General features: G+C 35.6%; 1 protein-coding gene across 7 annotated transcripts in view; it reads right to left on the bottom strand.

Annotated features, from left to right (window-relative positions):
• The window catches only part of SLC35F5 (solute carrier family 35 member F5), a 52,776-nt gene that overhangs the window by 12,473 nt on the left and 12,583 nt on the right, over positions 1-27,720 (bottom strand). For all 7 annotated transcript variants that reach the window (XM_069067784.1, XM_069067780.1, XM_069067781.1 and 4 more), the window contains 7 exons: positions 24,960-25,150; positions 20,735-20,816; positions 15,171-15,258; positions 12,341-12,405; positions 10,916-11,020; positions 4,484-4,643; positions 3,037-3,127 (listed from right to left, as the gene is read on the bottom strand). In XM_069067784.1, the coding sequence (XP_068923885.1) occupies positions 3,037-3,127; positions 4,484-4,643; positions 10,916-11,020; positions 12,341-12,405; positions 15,171-15,258; positions 20,735-20,816; positions 24,960-25,150 (782 nt within the window). The remainder of the gene's footprint in view (positions 1-3,036; positions 3,128-4,483; positions 4,644-10,915; positions 11,021-12,340; positions 12,406-15,170; positions 15,259-20,734; positions 20,817-24,959; positions 25,151-27,720) is intronic.

The raw sequence follows: 27,720 nt of genomic DNA, 5'->3' as shown, positions 1-27,720 counted from the left end.
GGGGCAGAGTCCTACTGTGGCAAAAAGTCCAAAAGTCAAATCGAGTGGCAAAATGAGCAGGAAAAGGAAACAAAGCAGACAGAAGATTCCAACATTACACTCCTATTTTGGGGATAAGAAGGAGCAAGGCATGGAACAGGAGGAAAACAGTGAAGTCAGAACTCCTGCACCAAAAGCTTCAAAGGAAAATACAAGCTGGTTACAGGCCACAGAGGACCTTAAGAAGCAGATAAGAGAAGTGGAGGAAAAACTGGGAAGAGAAATGAGAACAATGCAAGAAAATTATGAAATGAGAATCAACAGCCTGACTGAAGAAAATAATACCTTAAAAAACAGACTGGCTCAAATGGCAAAGGAGGCTCAAAAAGGCAATGAGGAGAAGAATGCCTTAAAAAGTCGAATTTGCCAGATGGAAAAAGAATCTCAAAAGCTCACTGATGAGAATCATTGCTTCAGAATTAGATTGGAGCAAATGGAAGCTAATGACTTTATGAGAAATCAAGATGCTGTTAAACAGATTCAAACAAATGAAAGAATAGAAGGCAATGTGAAATATCTCATGGGAAAAAACCACTGACCTGGAAAATAGATCCAGGAGAGATAATTTAAAAATTATTGGACTGCCTGAGAGCCATGACCAAAGTAAGAGCCTGGAAAGCATCCTCCAAGAAGTTCTCAAAGAAAACTGCCCTGATGTTTTAGAACCAGAGGGCAAAATAGAGGTTGAAAGAATCCACTGATCACCTCCTGAAAAAGATCCCAAAAAGAAAACTCCTAGGAATATTATAGCCAGGCTCCAGAATTCCCAGATTAAGGAGAGAATATTACAAGCAGCCAGGAAGAAACAATTTGAATATTGTGGAAACACAATCAGGATAACCCAGGATCTGGCAGCTTCTACACTGAGGGATCGAAGGGCCTGGAATGTGATATTCCAGAGGTTAAGGGAGCTGGGATTAAAACCAAGAGTCACCTACCCAGCAAAACTGAGTATCATGTTTCAGGGGAAAATATGGTCATTCAGTGGAATAGAGGGCTTTCAAGCATTCTTGCTGAAAAAACCAGAGTTGAATAGAAAATTTGACATTCAGATACAAGAAGCAAGAGAAGCATGAGAAGGTAAACAGGGAAAAGAAATCATACTTTTTCAAAAAAAAAAAGAACTATTTTTTTTTTAAAGCAATTGGGGTTGAGTGGCTTGCTCGGGGTTACATGGCCGGTTGTTGTTTCTGGGTGTGGTGCTGAGTGTCTGGGCCCGGATTTGATCCAGGTCGTCCCGGCACTGGGGCCGGTGCTCTTGCTTGCTGAGACCTGGCCAAAGTTGAACTATTAACATTCCTACATGGAAAAACAATAATTGTAACTTATGAAACTTTTCGCAGTAGTTGAAGGGATTAGAAATATATATATGTATATATATATATATGTCTATATGAGGGTATGCAGGCATATGAATACATATGTGAATGTGTGTATATACATTTACAGGTATACATAGATAGAGGGCACGGGACCAATTTAACAGGAAGGGATGATACTTAAAAGGTGAAATTAAGAGGTCAGAGGAATATAATGAGAGGAGATGGGGAGAGACAGATTGGGGCAACTATCTCATACAGAAGAGGCAAGGGAAAATGGTTGCAATGGAGAGGAAGAATAGGTGGGTGGGGGGGAATGGGTCAACCTTATTCCTATTGAATCTGGCTTGAGGAGGGAGGGAAATACACACTAAATAGGGGATCTCACCCTCCAGGAGAATAGGGGGGGAAGGAGATGTGAGGGGGGATGATGGAAGGGAGGGCAGGCTGGGGGGGAGGGAAGTTGGAAGCACCCACTTTTGAAAAGGGACAGGATCAAAGTAGAGAATAGAACAAGTGGGAGGTGGGATAGGAGGGAGGGAAATATAGTCAGTCTTTTACAATACATCTACTATGTTATTATTTTGCATTAGCCACACATGTTCAACCTATACTGAACTGCTCATCTCCCAGTGGGGGGGGGGGGGGGAAGGGGGGGAAGGGAATGAATCTGGAATTGAAAGTTTTAAAATCAAATATTCAAATATATGTGTGTGTGTGTGTGTATATATATACTATTATTAATACCATCTTACATGTTATTAAGAAAAAAAAGATATACAGGCACTGAGGCATAGAGATCCACTGGAAAAGTTGAAACGGGTATGGGAGAAAATATGGGAGAGAGCAGATTGGAGGTGGGGATATCCTGTGGGACTGCTGTTTTGGGGGGATGGGTGGGGGAAAAACGGGGAGAAAATTTGTAACTCAAAATCTGGCGGAAACGAATGATGTAAATCAGAAGTTAATAAAGCATTAAAAAAAAAAAGAAAGTAGGTGCTATAATTACTATTCCCATTTTACAGATACAGAACTGAAGTAAAAAGAGGCTAAGTAACTTGCCTAGCGTCACACAGTGTCACACAGTATTAGAAAGTGGATTTGAAGTCAGGTTTCCAAGCCTGCCACTCCATTCACTGAGCCACCAAAACTGGCCAGTAAGTAAGTGATAAATTTTGGAGGGTGACCCAGAATAGAACAGGGGAAAAGTCAGTCACTGAAAAACAATTATAATACTCAAATCCGTATTGGGGATAGGGGTAAGAGAAAAACAAAGTAGAAGAGATTTTTTTTTTCTACACAATACCCTTGTTTCAGTGAACTTTGATGCTAACATTATATATATAGTTAGCCTGATATTCTTCTCATTCTCAGTCTAGAGAATATAATACCAAGGAAAGAAAGTAAGGATAAAATATAGCTCTTCTGTCCTTGTAAGGCTAAAAAACAAACTAGAACTTCACAAAACAAATATGAAAAAGTTAATACATAAAGTTAATTTTCATTTTTAATAGATTTCACCTATAACGAGCATATTGCTACTTACCATTATTACTATGTTGTCTGAAAACGAAGAATTCAAAATTTTTGCAAATCAGATTTGATGGCATTTTTGGTTATGTTTCTGAAATAATTTTAATAATATATCATTATCTTTAATCAATAAAAGATAACTTACCTTTTGCAAACACATATCAGCTATTATGGTCAGAGGTATCGTAAGGCTTAGTGCAAGTGTGCCAATCAGGGATGAGGTAAGAAAACAGCCCCTAAAATAGATTAAAATACACATTCTTGTATTTAAAAGCCACAACTAAAGCAAATCATTAAAAAGTAGATGCTAATTCTAAATTTTATATACTGAGGGAGGGAAATCAGTGGTGGCAAGCTAAAATTGTGACATTCACATATAATATTTTATTTTAAACAATCTTATATTGTTAAAACAATCCTTCTTAATGGTAAACTTGAAATGACAAACCCATATAAAATTCTTACTGTAAAAAAATGGAAAATAGTAAAAAACAATTTAAGACAACTATAGAACATTATGACAAGCTAAAATAAAAAAATGTTATATTCCATTAAGAAATAATTTATATATTTAAAATTAACTATAAGCTTTTCTAAAGCTCTAATACTATGAAATTATAAAGTAAGATTAAATCATTTTCTTCTTTTCCTCATTTGAATTTTTTAAAAAGGGGGTAGAGGAAAGATTTGGACTAAGAACCCTTTTAACTCAGTTCCTCCTTAACCCTCTTGACCCAGTTCCACTATCCTCTAGTGATCCTCATTCCAACTCAGCTATACTGAAAGCCATGCTTTGATAATTCCTGGAATTTTATCAGTATTCAGCCCCTTACAAAAGATTTTCCAAGCTGTTCTCCATCCTGCACCCTTTTCCTCTGTCCTTCATCAACATTTCAGATGCTTCTGACTATTCAAACTCAGTTTATTCTGTTCTAATACTCTGCCTGATTAGCAGAGATCCCATTGCTTCAACTAAAGCTTCTGTCAACCCAGGGTTTAATATAAAAATCAGTTAATATTTTTTAAAACCCAAGGGAAGAGGATTTTCAAGAAGTACCAAAAAAAAAAAAAAAAAAAAAAAAGCGGGGGGGGGGGGGGAGAGGGAGGGGCGCTTCCTGACTCCATTCTATTCCGTCCTGGAACCTTTTCCAGCCTTTACTATCCCACTTTTGATTCCCAGAACTATCCAAGCAATGCTACTGTTCCTTCAAAACTCTTCCCTCCAAGTTATCTATCATTTGAACTTTGTTCTTAAAGTACTATACTGCTTCCTGGAAGCATAAAAGTTTTCAAGACCTCAATGAAAGGAGTTAGGTGAGAAATACTTGTAGTTGGTATCCTTAAATAATAATAATAATAATAATAATATCCATATAAAATAAATAGTACAGGGGCGGCCAGGTAGCACAGCGAGTAAGAGCACTGGCTCCAGTGTCGGGATGACCTGGGGATCGAATCCGGGCTCTGATACTTAGCACCACACCCAGAAATAACTGGCTGTGTAACCTTGAGCAAGTTACTTAACCCCGATTGCTTAAAAAATAAATAAATAAATAAATAAATGAATGAATGAATGAATGAATAGTACATACCATAACCACAGCAACTCTGAGAGAACTGTTCCAATTAGGCCATTAATGACAATGCACATCAACACTAATTTATTAGGAAACTCAAAGGCCTCAAATCCAGTATAATGAAGTAAAAAGAAGCCCGGCCATAACAGCAGCAGATTAAAGAGACCTACAAAACCTGAACACATATATAAGAGAATCAGGGTTAGTCACTGCAATTTATTTCACTTCCAAAAATTATTATTGTCAAACTATGTCCCTGCATCTGGCACAAGGATATTAACTGTTTTATTTCCTAAGGGATGAAAGGCTTGTTACCTGGCTAATGTTTTATAACTTAACAAAGGCAAAAATTGTATAAAAAAACTGGTGAATATTCATTCTCTTGAATTTAAACTACCACAGATGAACCACTACTAAAATGATTCAAAATAAACTACTTTAAATGATTTTAAAGTAGGGTTCGAACATAGTTACTAACAATAGAAATTTCTTAGTACGGAATGATATAAGCAAACATTAAAGATATTAAAATCCAAATTATCATTGACAAATTGGGCAGTTGGAATTTTTACTTTTTCAGAAAATATTTGTTGTCCTTGCTCTTCACTCAGATCAAATACAAATAATTATAAAAAAGCAACATATTTTTAGTGCCATATAAATGAAAGTGCTGTTTACATTTGTAATGACATAGAAGGGGATTCCCAATTTATATCTTTTTAAAAATAGGGTCTGTTCTACTCTCATTATGAATGTCATGAACTAACATATTTTAGAAGATATTTCAGAGAATCCTTAAGGCACTGCTAAGGTTTATTGGAGGAGTGGGGAGGGTGGTGGTGGTAGAGGGAGATGAACATAAAAACAAATTATATCTGTTGTCATCTCTAGGCACCAACTATATCAATAAACAGGGAATAAAATTCCAGAACACGAAAAACATGGAAGAATTCCATATAATCACAAACTGAGTTGGAAGGAACCTCAGGAATTGGTAGAGACAGGAATCTCCTCTATAACATTCTCTGAAACTGGTCATCCAACCTCTCTAAAGACCACCAGTAAAAGGGAAACCACTACTTTAAGAAACAGTCCTGAACTGATGAAACTTAAGGGCCCATAATCTTTGGGTCCCTTCTAATTAGCAATTTTTTTCTTTATTTCAAACCTAAATTTCCCTCTCTGTATTTCTACCTACATAATTTATTTTGCCCTCTGGGTTCACACAAAATTGAGTCTAAACCTCTTCTAGTCCTTCAAATATTTGATTACAACAAATTTGTGATCTATAAAATAAGTGTGTCTAGCTCTTTCTACCAATACTGTATGGCACATGTAATACACCAAGCACTGTATGTAGTGGTAGGGAAGGGTATGACAAAGTTTGAAGACTGTCTTACATAAAGAAACATAGTTTTCTAGATAGTTTCCAGTTTCTTAGATAAAGAAACATAGTTTTCCACTTTCTAAATAGGACTGAAAAATAGCAATGTATGATATAGCATATGAAGTCTTGTGACATGCCATTGTCTAGTTATCTAGTAAGCATGAATGACAGAAAACATGAGTGTTTTACTGGCATCCATGTGATTCTAGAAGACCTGAAGGTAGGTAGCTTTTGAAGGATTTATGGGAAGAAAGAAACAAGAACCAAACAGGATGAAAAGACACCACATCATCCCTACAAACACATGCACAAACACCAGTGGCTCCCTGTAAGCTCAGTGAGCAAACATTTAAAGCTCTTCAAAACCAGGATTCCTCTTATCTTTCTAGTCTTCTTATACATTTTCCCCTACTACAGCCCAGCTATACTGACCACTCTGCTGTTCCTCACCCACAACAAATCATCTTTCACTTCTGTGCCTTTGCAATGACTGCCTCCCATGTCTGTAATACTCCCCATCTTCACCTCTACCTCTTGGAATCACTAGCTTCCTGCAAAACTTAGTCAACAAGCATTTATTAAGTTTCTGTTATGCATCAAGCACTGTGCCAAACACAAGTGCCACTGTCTTTAAGAAGCTGTTACAGATTCCAACCCACCCTCTGTCTTATTCTCTCTCTCCATACACATACATACCCACACACACACACACACACACACACACACAACATACACAAAATTGTGAGTGCCTAGCATATAGTGGCAACTTAAGAAATGTTTGTTGATCAATTGACTGACCTACCCAAATCTTATTAATTCTTCAAGGTTCAGTTCAATTTCTTCCTTTCCATATATATGTATACATTCTGGCAATTCCAGTACAGTGACTTCTCTCTTCCTCTGCTTATAGTACTCTTTATATCATTATATTTGACACACATCTTATTCTTGCAAATAAACTAATCAGGTCACAGACACTAAATAAAAATGACCTAAACAAAACTTTGCAATAATTTATTCTAGGGCTAAAGAATGACAAGTTATTAGAGAAAGAGATTAAGGAAGCACTACTTCTGAAAAAGAGAAATCTTTTCCAACTATTAACATTATACTAGGAAGGAAAGCTTAACAAGATTTCAAACCAATTTGGATTTGACACATCATGTCACACCTGAAGGTAGTTTAGTAAACTAGTTATCTCTTACAAAAGTAGGAACAATTTTCTTTCTGAAAGGTTGTTAAGAAAAAGAAACAACATGTCACAGATACAACACTTTTCTTGTATACATTATACTTGGATATATAACTTTATTGACACATCATTTCACTGAAGTTTACTTTTGATAGTGCTCATTTCCTAGAATTAGTACTACACTTAAAAATCAGATTTTAAAGCCAGAAGCAACTTTAGAAACAAAATCGATCAACTCTCTCATTGTCAATTCAGAAACTGAGGCCTAGAGGTTAACAGTTTCAAGATTATATAGCAAACTGGTAGCATAATTAGAAAGGCCTTCTGACTCTGTGTCAAAGGCTTCCCTACAATACCATATGGTTTCCTTATTTGAAGAAAATAATGGACATGGAAACAAAGAAAAGCCTTTATAAGGTTCTTTTTCATTATCATGGAAGTCAGCTTCCAAAAAAACCCAAATGTCTGATCATTTCCAGCAGTCTAGTCCTATGAACACAAGCTTTACTAGTAAGCAAGTGGTAGGTAACAGAGAATGTTTGGATTTATATTTGAGAAACCTCAAATCCAAGGGATGGTGAGTTCTAGGTTAAGTTCTGAAAACTATATTTGTTCAATTTTTTTTCAGTCATGTGACACCACTGAAGTTTTCTTGGCAAAGATACTGGAATGGTTTGCCATCTCCTTCTCTATTTCATTTTACAGATGAGGAAACTGAGGCAAACAAGGTTAAGTGACTTCCCCAGAGTCACCTAGTAAGTGTCTGAGGCCAAATTTGAACGAAGGAAGGTAAGTCTTCCTGACTCCAGGCCTGATACTCTATCCACAGTGCCACCTAGCTGTGGGTACTGTAACAGTTTTAATCTCAATGAAGAAATGTCAGGCAAAATCAATTCCAAATGCCCTCATGATCTTTTTTCTTAGTATGGCAACAAAACCACAGAGTGAAAGCATTATTCCTAATACTGTCACAGTGAATGCATTCTTATATTTTCTATGATACACAAACTGTCAAATGCAAAAACAAGAACAGATTATTTGTCTCATGAGATTTACATTACTCAGCAGAGAAGTAAAGTGGTGTGACTCAATAAAGGAGTTCCCTTTTGACAGTAAAATAAAGAATTCTCATTTCCAAGCATATTCACATTTTACACTGAGAGAAAACACATTAATAGCTTCGTGCTAAAAGTTTAAAATGTGCACAGTAAAAAGGAAAGCTAAGGGCAATGAAAATAGAAGCTCAAAGACTTTGGCTCGGGGCAGAGAGGTGGATGATAATGGACAATTAAGAGAAGGTAGACTACTCAACTCTCCTACTTCTGTTTTCTCTCCTGGAAATGAGAGAAGAAGAGGGAGTTGAATACTCAGAAATTCAAATGGATATGCTAATATCATTTTGGAAGTTGCCCTCCTATAATGAAGATCTCAACCCACCTATGCCTGCCCACCCTGTGTGACTCTTGTCCATAACCTTCCATAAGCTGGCCACAGGCGACTGGTCCATCCAGCACGCTACAGATCTTTCTCACTTTCTCCTGAAAATATACCCATGGGTCATATACACTCTGATCACATACCTGTCACCTCTTGCCTTCATCCTCATCACTTTACTAGCCCTTCTTTTCTTCTTACCATATACTTCCTTAGTGACATCTTTTACTCCTATTCAAAATTTCTAATTTTGGTTCTATGTCACAGTCTGCTCACATCTACCACATGCCACCAGTGTCCTATATGACAAATCATTTTTAATAATTCAGAGATTTGTATTTCACATTTCATTATCACATAGCAACACCACAAGAATGCTGGTATTCAAAAGATACACACTGGTTTCTTCGGGAAGTCTAGGGTCATTAAAGAGACTCAGCAATTTCCCAAGGTCAAGCTTCATTTTCAACTCTGTGCACCACTTGTTACCCATCTGTATTGTCTATTCCAGATATACATACTGATAGGCAAGATCTAAAGAGAGGCCATCCAAATGCTTGTCATAATCTGGGCAACAGACATTCTTCATACACATGGGTCATACCTGTGTAGATAATCAAGGAGTAGAACCCAAGAAAGGAGACAGTTAAAAAACCACCCACTGGCCCTTGACAAATTCAGAGCCAGAGGTCCACGAAAACTAGATTTCAATGTAGAAGGTGATATATGATAAAGTACTGGAGGACAAATACTTTGATTTTCAAAAAAGGGGTAAAGTGAAGCATGTGAATCATAGGTCAGTCAAGTTGTATACACTGTTAAACATGGTTGCTGTGTTGCTCAGTTTTTTACAACTATTTGGTCAGTTTTCTTTATCTTTTTTTTCTTCATTAGGTGGTTCTGGGGGTTAGTGTGGAGAGAACAAGGATACATGGATACATACATACATATGGAAATTATGTGGAATAAAAAATTAAGGACTAATTTTCTTAAGGATAATTTAAGAAATACAGCCAATAAACTTGACTTTAATTCCTGATTAAAAACTTGAAAGACAGTATTAAAAGAACTAGTAAACATCTTGAAAGGGCTATAGTAATTGCAATGAATTATAACTTTCTAGCATGTCTTCAACAAGAACAACTCATGGCTTATGAAGTTCCATTATTTCTGATTCTCTTTTATCCAGTCTGTTCCACTGTTCATTCCTCTGTGCCCATAGTTTGTCGGGTTTTTTAGAATAAATTACTGTTGAACTGTGTTGAAGGCTTTTTCTACATCTTTTGAGATAATCGTGTAGTTTTGGACAGTTTTAAATATGATTATGTTGTTTTCTTAATGCTGAAACATCTGGTATAAATCCAGCTTGTGTCATAATGAAAGATTTATTAAATAACTGCTGACACCTATTTGATTTTTAAACAACATCCATTAATAATAATGGCTGATATTTCTTTCATTTTATCCTTCCCTGGTGTAGGTATTTTAGCATATTTGTCTCATTAAAAAAAGGAGTCTGGAAGAGTACTTTTTTTCCCTCAATATCTGAAAATAATTTGCATAGTATTGACATTAACTGTTCTTTTAAAGTGTGACAGAATTCATCTATAAATCTATCAGGACCAGGAATTTATTATTTGTTATTCTGGAGGGGGGCAGAGAAAAGGTGAGAGTCCTGTTTACAGTTCTAGTGAGACCACATTTGGAATACTGAATTTGGTTCTGGGTGCTTCATGAATGACACTAAGAAAGCTGGAGAACATCCAGAGCAAAACAACCAAGAAGCATCTAGAGATCATAGGAAGAATGGCTGAAATGGAGAACAGAAAAATTAGTGGGAAGGGGGACATGACAGACATTTTCAAGTATTTAAGGGCTATTACATGAAATAGATTACAGCTGCTCAGTTTAGTCTTATGGGGTAAAATTATAAGAATTATGTAGGGGTTCTAAACAGGTAGATTTAGATTTATAGTAAGGAGAAACTAACAAATAAAAGGATCATAAGTGGAACAGCTGCCTTGGGAGGGAGCAGGTTACCTCTTACTGGAGGTCTTCAAAGCCTCTGAAAGATAACCAATTTTTGGATAAATTACAGAGGCCTTTCTTGCTCAAATATGTGTTGGATTAAACAGATTCTAGTGTATTTTTCTTCCAGTTGAGATCCTGAAATTCTGCAACTGTCTTACCCAAGTAGAGAGGAGAGAATTAACCATAATGTAGTATGCAGCGTAAATGACAAAACAAAGGTGGGAGTAAGGGTGAGGAGTAAACTATTTAATTACTAAAGCCCTTTATTGTGATAAAATTTCACGATCCTAATTACAAACCTTTATAAATTAAAGAAAATTAAATATCAAAATCTTAAAATAACTACAACACAAAGTTAATTAGTCATTTAGAAAAAAAAAGTCCTATGAATTCATAGTCTTACCAAAGAACATTGGTATATCCAATTTATCTTCTCTGTCTACTTTTCTCTTAATCATAACAATATAGACAGCATAGAGCATGGCACCAATAAGAGACCAAATAGAACCTATAAAAACAAAAATAATTTAAATCAAATTTTTGAAGTACTGTTAAAACACATTTACTATTTCCATCTCCCTGGTGTTGTGTCTCTATAACGTTTCCATTCTTCTCTATCTAAATCCTACCCATCCATCAAGGACCAACTCAAATCCCACATCCTCTGCAAAGCCTTCTCCAACTACTCCAGTCAATGCTGACATCTCCCTTCCCTTAAGTCTTACTGTAGTCGTTACCACGTAATTAGCACTTAGTGCAATTATACATTCACTGTCTTATATTGTTCTCTAGTTGAAAAATACATTTAAGTAACATGCTCAACTAGATTTCAAGCTCCTTGGAGACAGGAGACTTGTATTATATCAATTTTATACCCCCTAAATCATATAGTACCAGCTATACAGAAAACATATAATAAATACTTAGTAAATAAACATCTACTTTTGAACATTTTTAATATGAAATTTTAATAAACCATCAAAAGTATTTAAATTTCAAACAAGTCAAATATCTATTTGCTTTATGATAATTTTTAGCACACCAAAAATTTCATTGCATTCATTTCTTCTTTTTGGTTTTTCAGGGTCTCTTTATCATTTACTCCATGTAAGGACTTCCCATAACTAATAAAGACATTCAGAAGTAAACAAATGGTAAATGTGAAGGTTGGAATTTGAATGACAAATAATTGAAATGCCCCTAGATATCTATGTTCTTACTATTTTGCATCTGAACATAATTTAGGGGCTAAAAGAAGACATTAGGAAACTGAAGCCCAAAGAGGTTGACTTGTCCATAGTAACACAGAATGTCAGCAGGATAGGCAGGATCTGCACTTGAGTTTTCTGACTTCAGATCCACCCCTCACTCTATTCTGCTGTGATGCCGTATACTCATAAAGGTGTGTATATAACTACAGATGCACATACACATAATACAATATGCATACTCCTATAAAATAGGAAGATTAATTCAACAGAGTGGAAAAAGCGTAGTAATATATAAAAAGCTTTTCTCAGTGCCAGGAAAGACTCTGTTCAAGTCCAGCCCCTCACATATATTAGCAATATAATCCTGAGCAGGTCACACATTAACTTCTCAATGCTCAAGAAAACATTCAAAGACTATACATTGTAGAAAAGGTGCCAACCAACACCATTAAAGGAAGCTTCCTCATCTGGGAGCTCCTGCTACCAGTAAAAGCACAAATTTAGTCCCTATCACTATTCAACAACTATTTATCATTTAGTTTATAAATACATGAAAGATATATAATGATATCTCTACATACAAGCCTTCTTATACATACACAGAAACTCGTACATACCTATTGTATCTTTTCCAGCAGATTTCTCAGACCCTGAAAGGTTTACCAGCACAACACCTCCAATGCTATGGGAAAAAGGGGTCATTACTAATTAGTTTAATAACTTATTCTGAAGAGGACTACTTGTAAAAATAAAAATTTTAAGTGAAAGAACTTTAAACTACTTACAGTCACTAATCCTATTAGTTAAAAGTTTTTTTTAAAAAAAGGTTATTTACTGGAGAATTAAACGGTCAACAAGCATTTATATAATCAAACTGTCCTGAGTAGGTGACCGATACATTTGTTAAATTCAGGTCAGGGAAATAGGCAAAGTAAGGTACAGACTGGGATGGATATGTGTGTGTGTGTGTGTGTGTGTTTGTGTCTGTGTGTGTGTGATGGAAAAAAACATCAATAAAATTTGCTTTATATTCAAACTTCATTACAAAGATTTCTGTTTATCAATCTGAGCTGGATCATGAAGGAAGTGAGAGACAAGAGGTACTCTATCTCCCATCTCCACAGCTTTGCACTGATTGTACCCAATCCCTAGAATGTGTTCTTTCCTCTCCTACCTCTAGCTCTTAGAAGTCCTGGCTCAGTTCAAATGCCACCTGCTCCAGGAGGTCATTTCCAATCCTCCAGCTTCCCATGCCTTCCCCTATAAGATTAGCTTCAATCCACTCTGTATCCGCGCAACTTCCTATGTATATGCTGTCTACTCGATCTTCTTGAGGTTAAGGACTGCTTTTTATTTTTCTTTGTATCTCTAGCACTCATCACACTGCCTGGCACATAGTAAACTCTTAATAAATGCTTGCTGGCTAGTGTATGAGAATTATTAAAATGTTAGCCATGATTAAATTTCAGAGATTTTTAAAGGGTAAAGAAAAAAATTTCAAATTTATAAAGGTAACTATGTTTGTTTCTTTCTTGAACCCTGTAAATACACTTTTATATGCAAAACAAAATAATGACAATCTGCTACAGAAAAAGTTAAAAGTACACATCTATCATATTCATACAGGAAAATAAGGTTCAGTTAAAGACCTAACCAATTTAACATTTGGCAAAGGTCAGCATTTCCATTCCCAACTTTCTGTATTACAGTACTGTAGGATGACTTGGGTTCAAATCCTACCTTTGCTTGCTGTGTGACTTTAGACCAGTCACTTAACATTTCTGGTCCTCAGTTTTCCTCATCTATAAAATAAAAGGGTTGAACTAGATGATCTCTAAGTTCCCTTCCAAGTCTAAATCTTATTAACCTCTTTCAAATTGCATCTACTTAAGTGGAATAATGAAATAATTCTTAACCTTTACTTCAAGGATTTATTCTTTCTTTGATGTGGTCATTTCTCTCCATTGTAGCAAGTCACAATCCCTATGCCACTTAGTAGATGGTCTTGGAGAGTTGCTATAGCTGAAAAATTCATCAGCCATTATATCATTCAAAAAGATAATTAATCTGACTATATAATCCATGGATCAGAAATCAAGATAGCAATAGAAATAGCCAATAGGTGTTTTCCCTTAAAGAATTCTGTTGGTTATGTTTTTATTCTGAACTTAACACCAAATAAAATGGGAATATATGTATATATATATATATATATATATATATATATACATACACATATATAGTAGTACAGACAAAAAAAAAAGGATTATACACAAAACTGCAGGGCTCTATAATATACAGCTTATTTTTCTTTTAAAGTATGTAAATTCAACCTATCGCTTTCAAAGCTGTCATGCTTGTCTATGCTTCTTTCTGGTCTTCCTTACTTTTTCTTATCTACATTAAAAAAAAAAAAAAAGATGCCTTAATGAACCTTTTTTTCCTTAATATTTCTTTCTTTTTTCTACCCTATCCCTTTTACCCTCCCAACCTCTGCCCTTGGGAGAAACAAAAACAAAGCCCTTATAATTAATATGTGTTTTCAAGCACAAAAAAAAAAAAAAAACCTCACTCTGGCTGTGTCCAAAAAAATGTAAATCTTATTTTACACCTTATGTCTATCACCTCTTTGTTAAGAAACAGCTAACAGGGCGGCTAGGCGGCGCAGTGAGTAGGGCGCTGGCCCTGGAGTCAGGAGGACCTGAGTTCGGATTCGGGCTCAGACACTTAACACACACACAGAAAAACTTAGCCGTGTGACCTTGGACAAGTTACTTAACCCCAACTGCCCTCCACAAAAGGAAAAAAAAAAAATAGCTAACAGACTTCATCACCATAAATCCTCCGAAATACTTGAGTTTTTCAAAGTGACTTTTTATATATCCTTTAGAGCTAGAATTTTCTAGTATATTAACTCAAATTTAGTTCCATGTAGAGATTAATTTTGTACCCATACCACAACACAATTAAAAAAAAAAAACAAGTAATGATCACAAACACACAAAAAGAAATCCATGGTTGTTGGAAAAGTTAGGAGAGAGTTTGCTTATATTTAAGCTAGATTCCCCTCCCTGCACCCCTCCATTAAACTGTAAATTCCTTGTGGTATGGGACTGTTTTCTTAGCTCTTGTTATAATTCTTTGCACAGAGGAGGTGCTTTAAAAAGTTTGTTAAATTGAAAACCAATAATGTCTAACTCCCTCCTCACATTATTATTCCTAAGAGGTCTGGAGGAAACCAGGAACCCAGGGCAGACATAAGCAGCACAACATCATCTTTAAATCTCCACTGATATTTTCCTTTAGCATTGGCCCATGTTGGATACTATCCCTGTCTGTATGTTTCCCTATATCTCAATCCATCCCCAACATCCAAGCGCCAGAAAAAAAAGTAACTCTACACTTGTTTTTTACCAGAGAAAAGTACATATCATTTGATAGTCTTACCATAAAATGACAGCTAACAGTTTAGAAAGAGTAAATCTGTCTCCACTGTTACTTGGAAACACTGCAGCTAAGATTAAAGTAAAAAGCCCTGTGGAAGATTAAAACAAAGGGTTAATTAAAATATTGTCATGGCTATATACTGCCAAATATTTTTAAGAATAAGAAAATAACATGCTTAACTTTAGGATTAGTTCATATGTTATATTTAAATTATCTTAACAATGATACTATAGTTAGCTGGAATTCATTTTCCACTGGACAATAAAAATACCTTTAAATTAAAATGACAATTTTTAATATAATTCAAGAATGGATTGATACATTTAAAAAACTCACCATGCAACTAAACTGCACAGATTCAAAGCAGTTATTCTGACTTCATAATCATGCATGTGTGACAAAGCTATTTTTAAAACATTAAAAAAATTTTTTATCTTCTTGTTTGAAGTGACTCAACTTTAAAAATAAAAGTTACCACAGGTCAGACTATAGTTCAGAAATAGGTGATTATATATAGTCTTAAGGCCTGGAAAAATTCCCCTCCAGAATGGAAATGTGAAGAGATAAGACAATTATATTATGAAACAGTTGTACTATAAAAATGCAACAAAGGAGCATACATATATATAACACCAAACCCAAGGGCTTTTTAAGTCCTCATCCTTGACATCTCCACACTTTTTTCATTTTGTCTTTGTATCCCCAGCCCCTAACAGTGTTTTGAGTATGACTGACAGCAAATTAATGCTTACTGGGTTGGATACTGTTAAACTAGCCTTTTCATTCTTAATACTTTTTCCTCCTCTGGTTCCCGTAGTATTTCATTCCTACACCTCCTGTTCTACCTGACTGCTTCTACTATTAAACTTGTCTGAGTCTTCATCATGCTACCACCCCCTTAAAAATGGGTACATAACACATTTATACATATAGCATGTGAAAATATGCAAATAGTATTCCATCATAAAAACTCTGAAAGAAGGGCAACACAACTGATAATATCATCCCTATTTTAGGGATAAGAAAACAGGCTCTAAGAAGTTGTGTGTTAATAAAGACAAAAATTTAAAAAAGAAATTGTGTGGCATCCACTGCAATGTCTGCAGCATGATTTGAAGTCTCAAAACTAGTACTTCACCAGTCATGCCACACCACTTAACTCTGGCTCTGTCCTTTGCACTCTCTCCTTTCTCTATACCCTCTTGATGAGCCATAGCTTCTATCATGACTGCTTCATTTGTCACCTCTATAAAACTAATTCCCAAATCTGTCTCTCTTCCCTACACCTCTCCCTAAAACAGTTCCATATTTCTAACTGCCTGCTTAATATTTCTACTTAATGTCCTGTTCATGCTTCAAATTCAACATATCCCAAATTGAAATCGTCCGCCCTTCTTTCTAATGTCTTTATTTCCATTAATGGAACTACTTTTTCCCCAGGCATCCATACTCAAAATATTTGGATCCTCTTTACCTCTTCACTTTCCATTATCTCCCAACATATATTAGTTGCCAAAACCCACTGATTTTTACTTCCAATATCTCTTGAAACTTTTCACTACTCTGCAACCACCTAGCTCAGATATTCACATCAGTTGTACTACTATAAAAGTTTATTAACTAAATTCAAGAATAACACACTCAAGAGTAAAGAGGGCCTTCAAAGGTGAGCTAAACCAACCTTTAAATGAAGAGTAACCTCATTTTAAAAATCTCCAACCAGTGTTCATCCAACTTCTACTCTAAGATCTCCAATGAAGTGAGAACTCAGTGGCTTGCAAAACAGCCCACTACAGTATCAAAAAGCTCTGTTGATAATACATCATTCTGTAGACCTAAATATACTTCTTTGAAACCATTCTCATTTTCCCTAATTCTGCCCCCTAGGAACAAACAAAACTTTTCTAAAACTTCTTCCATTTAACAGCCCTTTAAAGACAAGACATCACCCTTTGGGTCACCTCTAATTTTGGTTCTTCTGAGACAGTGGTATTCCATGATTCACATCTATATGACATCATGAGAGAATGTGGGTGATAAAAAAATGGGCTTTTTTTTTTTTTTGGTCTTTTTGGAGGGGGGAAGGCAGGGCAATTGGGGTTAAGTGACTTGCCCAGGGTCACACAGCTAGTGTTACGTATCTGAGGTTAGATTTGAATTCAGGTCCTCCTGACTCCAGGGCTAGTGCTCTCTATTCACTGCACCACCTAGCTGCCCCAAGAAATGGGCTTTTCAAAAAATAAACAGCAAAAAATTAAAAGTACTATGCAATTTCTTAAGAATAATGTAGTCCAGTCTCCTCACTTCTGTGCACTAGGCAAAACATACAGATACAAAGAAACTGAAAAAGAGAAAGGGGGAGAGAGAGAGAAACTAATTCAAAAGGCACAGGATCCCTCTGGGAATTTTCATCAACTCTGTTTTCCTAATGTTGATGGTCAAACCAATCGTGTTTTGGAGGGGCAGAGCCAGAAAAAACGCAGGGACTCATCTGAGCTCTCTCCAATTCCCCTCCAAATAACTTTAATGCCTCAAAACAAATTCTGGAGCAGCAGACGCCCAAAAAGGATAGGGTGAAACAATTTTCCAGTCCAAGACAACATACTGTGTTTCCCTGATAATAAGACCTATCCCGAAAATAAGCCCTCCCCTTACTGTGTGAGATTCCTCTAAAATAAGCCCTCCCCCGAAAATAAGCCCTATTGAGATTGCTACTGTAGTGAAGGTGATCCCCTGCGCTACACGCTACATTACGGTACCCTCTGTATGCACCGTCCCCCCCCCCCCATGAAACGCATGCCGCGCTCCGAGCTGCATCCAATCAGAGCTGCAACAGTGAGCGCATCATCCTGTTCTTCCCCAGTGATTTTCTTGCTGGAGCCATTGAGAGCAGTGCCGCGGAGGAGAGCTGAGGCAGGACAACATAAGCCCTCCCCTGAAAATAAGCCCTCTGGTGTTTTTCTTTCAAAAAAAAATTAATAAGACAGTGTCTTATTATCGGGGTAACACGGTAGAAGGTTGGCAAGAAACGTCTGTCACACCAGACTCAGTGGAACACAATCCAGTGTAGGCCACACCAGTGCAGACAGGCCGCAGCAAACCAGGAACAGGCCTTGGAAGCAAATGAATTAAGTAGCAGCTGCTTCCAGAGCTCCAAGCCCACAGATGGCAAGGGATTCAGAAAACTGGTCAGAAGGAGATAACAGGGGTCCCTTTGCTGGCAATGGGGGCAAGACTGTTTCAATGCTCATACTCTGATCCAAGTCATAGTCCTGGGTGGCAATCCCAGGGTGAGAAGGAGCATGAGCACACAAGAGCTTGAAGCTACAGGGGAGCAATAACCCTGGTCACAGTTCTAGGACAAAAAAGAGTGCTTATGGATCATTTGCAGACCAGAGCACAGGCCAAGAAAGTAGTAAACACACCTATTCATAGAGACCAACCACCTTGGAAGAATTGAAAATTTATAGGTTCCTAGAATTATCTCTGAAAACAGTTGCACAAAAACCCTAAAAGCTTGGGAAAGTACACCCTCCACCAAGAAACAGAGGCCCCACTTTAGCATAGAGTTAAAAGTCAAGAAATAGGCTGGAAAAATAAACAAAGAACAGAAAAAAAATTCTGACAATAGAAAGTTACTATGGTGAAAAGGAAAATCAAAACATACTCAAAGATAACAAAGTTAAACAATTACATGTTTCAATGAGAATGAGTAGCATAGCTTGTCTATGCAATTATTATAATGCTGTCTATGAATAGGGGAATTCTAAGAGATCATCAACACAATATTCTGTTTTTGCTCTACAAAGGACATCTTCCATGACACTGGCAAAGACCCTAGAGGGAGGCTTGTCTCCTCGATTTGATGCTTCATTTAATATTAATGCTCAGTGGGTTATGAACCAAATTATTCCCCTTGTTCCATTTTTCATAGTATACTTTATTATTTTAACATAATAGCTGGAAGACAACTTTTGAGAAAAAAATTAACAGAGCAGAATCTTGTATTCTCTACCTTTACCAATCCAATGTATAAATATAAGGATATATAAAATATATCTGCTATAGGCCAGTGACTGTAAAAAACCTGTTCCTTTTGTATATTTAGAATGAGGATACCCTAAATGTGTGCATAAGCCATTTTCAAACATTTTATAGATGTGAGAAAGCAAGTATGAGTTTGTCATTTTACTTTCCTTCTTTTTTTTTTTAGCTGTGTCAACTCCCTGATTGCCGCAAAATTATTATACATTAAGATAGCAACAACTTTTTTTGATTAATAATTAACACTATTTGAACCATCTCTTATGCCACAAAACAGGTCTAACCATGCTCCTTCCCCACTCATAAAGCTCTCATAATTCCCTCTTGCATATAGATTAAAACACAAAAGTTTCCATTTGATTTTTAAGGATAAGAGATAGAGGTCAATGATTGGACCTGGGTATTTATTAGCAGTGAACTCCTGGATGAGAAAAATCTTATCTACCAATATAGATCAGCGCCTTTTCTGAAATTTGTAATCTCGGAGAGTTGCCTAGGGCATTGAGAAGACAAGTAATTTGTCCACGATCACATAGCCTTGTCAAGAGGCTGGAACTGAACCCAGGTCTTTCCAGCCCTGAGGATGTCCCTCTTTCAAACATATCACACCACATTCAAATATTTAAAGTCTTCATACTGGCTCCTGCCTGCTTCTCCAGGCTTACTGCACATTCCTCTTTTTCACATACTCTAGGTTCCAACCCCCAAATTACTTATTTGTTATTGCCCTTCATAACATTGCAACCCTCAACTCAGTAACACTGCACAGGCTGTCTTCCATATCTGTAAATGCATGCCTTCCTCACCTATACCTAAAAAAAACCCAACCTCTTGCTTCCTTTAAGGATCAAGTCCCACCTTTTACAGCAAGCCTATTCTGATCCTCTTCCATTTAAGAAAAGTCCACAATCCCCTTTCCTCTGAAAATTACTCCATATCTACACTGCATCTATTCTGCATGTTGTTCTGTATAGATTCCTCTGCTACACCCTTCCTTACTTTTTTCCTTCCTTCCTATTGAAGGTAAGTGGTTACACATCTGTCTTTTTAATCCCCAATGTCTATCATATTACCAGGAATACAGTAGAAGCTTAATGATTGTTTATTTAAGGGCCACTTAATACTAAAGGCCATTACTTATGCTTTCTGCATTATGTTTTAAATCTGGTTGCTTTAGAAAAAAAATAACGCACCTATTCGTCAACATGGTTGGCTTATATTTTCACATACTATATAGTTCCATACATAATAAAAATGTAATATGCAGCAAGATAATTTTATTATGAAATGTAATACATTTCAGCCTATAAAGGCACACAAATTTATCAAGACTCAGAAAGTCTAAGTATTACCTTTAAAAACAAAATAATGTTATAATTTGATATAAGAGAAATGTCATAACTCTTTAGGTGTATCTACACAAATGCTTCTTAATTTATTGAAGTAGAATGACAAAATCTTCAAAATAAATCTTAACAATTAGGTAATTTGAAAGTTGCATTACACAACAAATATCTTACCAGAAGTTGAAGACAAGATGTTAACTATAGCAACTTGTGTGTCTGAAAGTGCTTCCTGATATGATAAATTTGCCAAAAACCACTAGAGAGAAGAAAAAGATTTCACATGTGAATAACATACATTTACAATTAAAATAAAAAATTATATTTCTTTCCTTTATTCTCCTCTAAATATTATTCATTACTTCAGTTTTAGAAGCTGTTCTATAATGAAAAAGTAGCTTTAAAAAACTTAGCTTAGACTAAGACTTCCACTATCAACATCACCCAAATAACTAATCCTAGCTATGTACTCTTAAGAAAAAATAAACCAATTTATCAGTTGGAAGTTGGAAAAACTGTATTTATTTTTAGAGATAATAACAGGGATTGGACCTGTGATTTCATTAACACAAGAGAACTCCCAGATGAGGACACTCACTCTCTACTATTGAAAGCTATTTTCTCTGTGACATATAGTTTTAAAGAGTCACCTAGAACACTGATAGGTTAAGTGACTTACCCAGATTCACATAAGCCAATACGTGCCAGAGGAAGGATTTCAAGCCAGTTGGCTCTGAGGCCAGCTATTTGTTTTTAATAAGGGCCAAATAATTTGATGAATCAATACTAACCTTTGTTTTGTTTAGTACTGATGGCATTCTATAAAAAAGGAACAGCAGTTGACTTCAAATATTTCTACTTTCAGAGGATTTTCAATTGTAAGAGAATATTTTAATTCTTTACAAACTGACAAATTTCACAACAGTTTTATATCCACAAAATGAAAGAATGTGTAAGGCTATACAATTCTGCTATTTAAAAAAAAAATCCCTTAAGAAACAATTATTGGGGGCAGCTAGGTGGCGCAGTGAATAGAGCACCAGCCCTGAAGTCAGGAGGATCCCAAGTTCAAATTCGACCTCAGACACTTGACATACTTACTAGCTGCATGACCTCGGGCAAGTCACTTAACCCAATTGCCCTGCCTTCCCCCCTCCAAAATAAAATATACTAAAAAAAAGAAACAATTCTTAGATTTAACCAGGTTAACTGTTATTTTATACTTTCTCTTAATATGTAGAAATAGTTGCACAAGTCTTCATCACAGTGGGATTGGATTATAGTTTAATTAACTATGAAGAATCCACTCTTTTTGTATTTTCCTTCTATTCATCTAGCATATGTTCACACTTGTTCTTATTTTAACTTAGATAAGAAATCTGACCTATTTTTCTGTTACTTCTTTTAAAAAACTATAACAGAATACTAAATCATTTAAGTCAATAAAATGTAAGCCTAACACTACCACCATTTAAGAATTTTTCATCAGGAATACACTGACTAGGAGAGATCACTATATTCCTTGGTCAAAGAGTCACTTGCATCTATTTAAAGAAGTACTTTGTCTTTTTAGATACTGGAATTAAACCGGCAAAAAAAATCTTAGCCAACTTAACCTTCAAAGAACTGGCAGTCAACTTAACACCACTAGTCACCAACCCTTGAGAAAGCCTACTTATGACTAGGGGCTCATGGTCTCCCTTCTGTCTCTAGTCAATGCTAAGGCTGTAATCTATCTAAAGTTCTCCTCCTTCTTAGTCTTTTTCATGCATCAAAATAAGAAAATGAAGTAGTATCAAAGAAAGTCAGCAACATAAATCATATTGTCACAGAAATAATTATATCTCGTCCCTCCCATACACATTTATCACATTCTACTTTGTATTATATTTATTTGTGAACATGTCTTATCTCCCCTACCAAACCATAAATTCAAGGAGAAAGGGACTGTCTTATTTATCTTTGTCTCCTCCATGTTCTTATATTATTGCCTTGTACATAGTAAGTGCCTAATAAATGTCTGCTGAACTACATCTTAGAAGAATTAGTTTCTCCTGAAAGGGCAAAATATCTTCTTAATGTCACATGAAATACTCTAAGAAATTCAGATTTATATTTGGTTCTATTTTCCCTATTTTGTTTGTTGTTTTCCCTATATAAAAGCACTATTAAAAATAACCTAGTCTGAGGCAGAAATAATTGAGGGAAATTCTCCCATATTAGAAGTGAAATGAAGTGGAGACCAGAATTTTTGGTGAGAAGATCAAAGTCATTTACCACAGTTACAAATCAACTCTATGTAACACATTCTAGGATTAAATAACAATGGTCCAAAGTCTAAGGGCCACTATTCTGCTGACATTCATTCAGGTCTAAGTTGGCATTCTCACCTCATAATTCCCTTGATAAGTTTTCAATACTTTTCATTTATCACTTGCTTTTTCTGCCATAAATTATCCCTCCCTCTTGAACACTATTTACTACTACCTCTGTTACACTAATGACAACAAGCTAGCACATTGAAAAAGGAAAAGATTTCTCTAAATACTCTATTGGAGGTTTACAGTAAGGAGGAAACAACACAGATGACCATGATAACAGCAACTTCCTTAACCATCTCCTTTACTACTAGCATAAAAAACAAATTAAATTTTTAGTCAAAAATAGATTTTGCCTTCTCAGCAATCTGTTCTCTGCTAGATGAGCATTTAAATAGAAGGTAATACAAAGGATAGAGACCACATCTGAATCACATCATCTACCAGTTCTTTCAAGGGACTGCTTACTAGTTCTATGCCTTTCCAATTAGTCAAACTATGTTCCAGATTTAAGATACAGCTTCTCAAAAAAGTGTCAAGATAATTCTCTACTATAAATTTATGAATTCATTCATGCAAGAGTTGTACATTAGGCCCTTCCCAGTATGAATAAAAACAAACAAAAAGAGGAAGTTTTCCATCATATTGAGTGGAACCTCAATAATAAAAAGCCATGATAAAGAGTCACAAAGTATGTGTAGGCACAAATGTGTTGTGATCTGCACAGCTGGAGACAACACCCAGATCCATGGCATCAATAAAACAGATCAATTTGAGTTTTTGAATAATGCTGATGAAGAGTTATAGGTAGCTATTAAAAGCAATACAAGTAATCTATTAACAAGTGATTTATGTGTGTGAATACACAGAGTGAGTACATGTTCATTTATGTGTTATATGTAAATGTATGCATGCTTACATATCTCACATATGCATATATACACACATCAATTCATAGTGTATGCATATATACATATATTTAATTATGCATAATAAAGACAATTATCTGTGAGAGAATGGGTTTTGGTAAAGCTAATATCTAAGTAAAATAATGCCTGGTGAAGGGCAAAGTCAAAAGATCTGAGTTTGAATCGCAGCTTCAATTCTTGTTAGTCTATGACCCAGAAAAATCATTTAATACCTCATAGAGCTACGAACAAAGTGTTCTATATCCCTTGAATACATGTAAAGGATCTAGGACTTTTCTCAGCATGGAGGAATGCCTAGTTTTGAAATTCTCTTCACCAGCTGTGATTACAACCTAGGACTCAGTAAATAAATTATTAGTAGTTGTCTGAGGCTCCAAGAGGTTAAATGATTTACCCAAGGTAAATGCAGCTACCAAGTCTCAGAATCTTGACTTGGCCCCAGGTTTTTCTGACTCCAAGTTCAGCACACTATCCTAATAGCAGTATAGGATCAATAGGTCTAGAGCTGGAAAGGACCTCAGAAGTCATCTATTCCAAATCCCTCATTATACAGATGAAAGTGAAACCCAGGGAGACTAAATAATGTACTTAAGGTCAGGAAACTAAACCAAAGAGGTAGCATTTCAACCCTGGTCTTCCTATGCCAGTGCTCTTCACACTATATACCACTGCTTCCAATACCCTGTCACTCCATGCTACTTCTCTACATAAATGAAATTATTTTACTTTATAAAAGTTTTAAGAAAAAAAATTCTCTAAAATAAAATTGTTACTATGACTTGAAACAAAAATGAAAAGAGAAATCACAATGTTTCTTTAAAACTACTAAACAGAGGCTTTTTAAAAAAATGACCGAAAAAAAAATGACCACATTAATTTGTCTCAAATTTTCTTCTGGTTCCATGGAAAAGCCTTATTACTTCAGAAAAGACCAAGCTAAAGTTTATGGTTCTATCGTAGGTAGGAAAAAAAATAGTTAACTGAAGCATCAAATAAACATCTAATTATGTTTTGTACAGTTTATCATTAAATTTTATTATATTCTAATTCTCTTTAAATTGGTAATCCACACATGAGTTTAATAGTAGTTTTTTTATACTTGTTAAATATACTAAATATTTTCTTTATTAAATATAATATAAAGAGAAGACCTACCACAAAGCAAAAGAAAAAGCTAATTTTTGCTACTTGAGTTGCAGTAAGTTTCCCTACAGTTTTCAGGATTGACTCTTGTTCTTTCACAGCAGGATATGACATTCGCGATAACTTGGCTTCTAGTGCATGGCTTGATGGAAGTTGTCGGATCTCCATAATATTACTGAATCTCACACGAGATTTTTTGGGTGCTTAAAAGAAAAAGTATGGCACAAGATCATTACCCACAAGAGAAGTTTTTTAAAAAGTGGATTTACTGATAACATCACTATACTTAATACACCTGTCTCTGGTCAAACCCAGAAAGTCTAAGAAAGCACTATGTATTGTTAAATGGATAAATTTTATTCATTCAAAATGGCAAAAGTAAAAATTATCTTTTTAAAAAATAGCCAGCTTCTTTACTATTTCTGAAAGTTTCTAAATATGATTAGTTGTTAAACTGTTAGTCTACTGCACATATTAATAAGAAATAAAAAAGTAGTAAAAAAGATGTGTTCCATTATGTGATTTTCAAAGGGGTGAAATGAACCCCCAAACATTATACACAAATTTACCTATTAACTCTAAACCCTCCATGAATGTATTTGTAAAAATGATGATGATGATAACTAGCAGTTATACAGTGCTTTATGGTTTGCAAAGCAAACAAAAACAAACAAAACCCTGTGAGCTGAGGTGTTAGAATTATCTCCATTTAACACACGAGAAAACTGAAGCATTAAGAATTTAAGTGCCTTACAAGAATTATACAGCTGTATCTGAGACAAGATTCAAAGTGAGGCCTTTCTAACTCCAAATCTGGCACTCTATCCACTGCACCATTCAGAGGCCTTAACATTTAATACTTACCATCTCTAACAATACCGTGTTTCCCCGATAATAAGACACTGTCTTATTATTTTTTTGGGGACAGAAAAACACCCGAGGGCTTATTTTCAGGGGAGGGTTTATTTTAATGAACATTGACAGCAATTTTAATAAACAGGTAAATGTGAACAAAAAAATGTACCTTTATTCAATAAGCAAATCACTGGGGAAGAACAGGATGACGCACTCACTGCTGCAGCTCTGATTGGATGCAGCTCGGAGCACGGCGTGCGGGGACGGGACGGTGCATACAGAGGGTACTGTAATGTAGCGTGTAGCGCAGGGGATCACCTTCACTACAGTAGCAATCTCAATAGGGCTTATTTTCGGGGGAGGGCTTATTTTAGAGGAATCTTACACAGTAAGGGGAGGGCTTATTTTCGGGATAGGTCTTATTATCGGGGAAACACGGTAAGTATCATAGGTATAGCTCGTGTGTAAAGCAGGACTTCAATTTATCCTCAAGTTTCCTCTTACTAACTTCCAACAATGATTCCTAATTTTACTATTCCAAAATTCAGTGACCAAGTTCAATTTTACCTTATCTGTCCTGATCATGACCTTCAATAGCTCATCACTGCCTACTAAGCACATTCACTCATTAGCACAATTTGTACTCAAGGTTTGTTATAGTCTCTAGTCACCCCAAATTTTATCTCGTACTACTCCCTTTCATGCACTTGTCATGACTGCCAAATTTAACATGCCCCTTGTCATAGTTTACTGTCTCCATACCTTTTCTAATGTTACTATCTATGCCTTGCTTAACCAAACCCTCTGCCCAAGCCATCACTGTTTCATTTAAATCCATCTTTGAAGACCTACATCAAATAGATCTTCCATGGAACCATTCCTGATTACCCTGGGGGGAAGCTGTCTTCCTTCATGATGAACCCTCATACCACAAGTGCAAACATCTTACACACCTATCATTCTACTTTGTACTACTTATTTGTACATATCTAATTTTTGCACTTAAGGCTTTGTGGAGAAAAACATGTGTCATTCAATGTTGTTTTCATCTTAGCTCCTATTATAGTCCCTTATGCATATTAAGTGCTTATTGTTAAGCAAATAAACTGATTTTCTTCCTGTGCCTTTCTAGACTGTAACCTTAATTTTGTCAATCTTCTTCCATGCCCTCAAATGATTTTAATTGGCTTTTCCTAGACACAATTTTTTTCTTTCTTGAGGAGAAGTAATCACAACTGCACAAAGTATTCCATGGTTTTATACAAAGGCAGAAAAACATTTTCTATTTTGTTTCAAATGTTTACTAGGAATATGTGCTGTCCTTTTTTTCCTATTGACACATTAAAAATATTTCTTTAAGAAATCTTCTAAAATTATCTCATGGGTCTAACTTGTCACTTAAAACCCATCAACCTGTGAGTGCCATTTGCATTAATATACTCTAAATGATTTATGTAATACTTGTCACAATGAAGCTCATCTGACACTTTACTAATATGCAAAAATCTCTTAAGGTACTTCTGGTTAACAGCCTGATTATTTCACTCAGGAAGAATATTTGCAAATTTGAGCTATTTCACTGTATAATCCCTCTCTAATGTCATTTATAAAAGTTAAGTAAGACAGGCATCACCACCAATCATTGCAAGGATACCCCATTAGCTATACTGTTCACTGGGGGAATACCTCTATTATTTAGGCTATTTCACTATTATGACTCTTATTTCTTAAAGGGGCTATGTGGGTGGCAACTAATCTTATACTTGGCATCCATCCCTCATTTTACCTCAAAATTTTAGGCACATCTCTTGGGTTTCAGATATGTTGCATGTATGTGTGTGTGCATGTGTGTGTGCACGTGCATAATGCATGTATAAGAAATACCTATTTCAGCAACATCCTTTAAATATTAAAGACC

This window comes from Petaurus breviceps, unplaced genomic scaffold (genome assembly GCF_028583685.1).
Source record: "Petaurus breviceps papuanus isolate PSGF00001 unplaced genomic scaffold, PetGlider_PUasm1.0 90752, whole genome shotgun sequence".
Lineage (NCBI taxonomy): Eukaryota > Metazoa > Chordata > Mammalia > Diprotodontia > Petauridae > Petaurus > Petaurus breviceps.
Note: the sequence above shows the minus strand (reverse complement) of the source record. Positions and strands in the feature narration are given on the sequence as shown.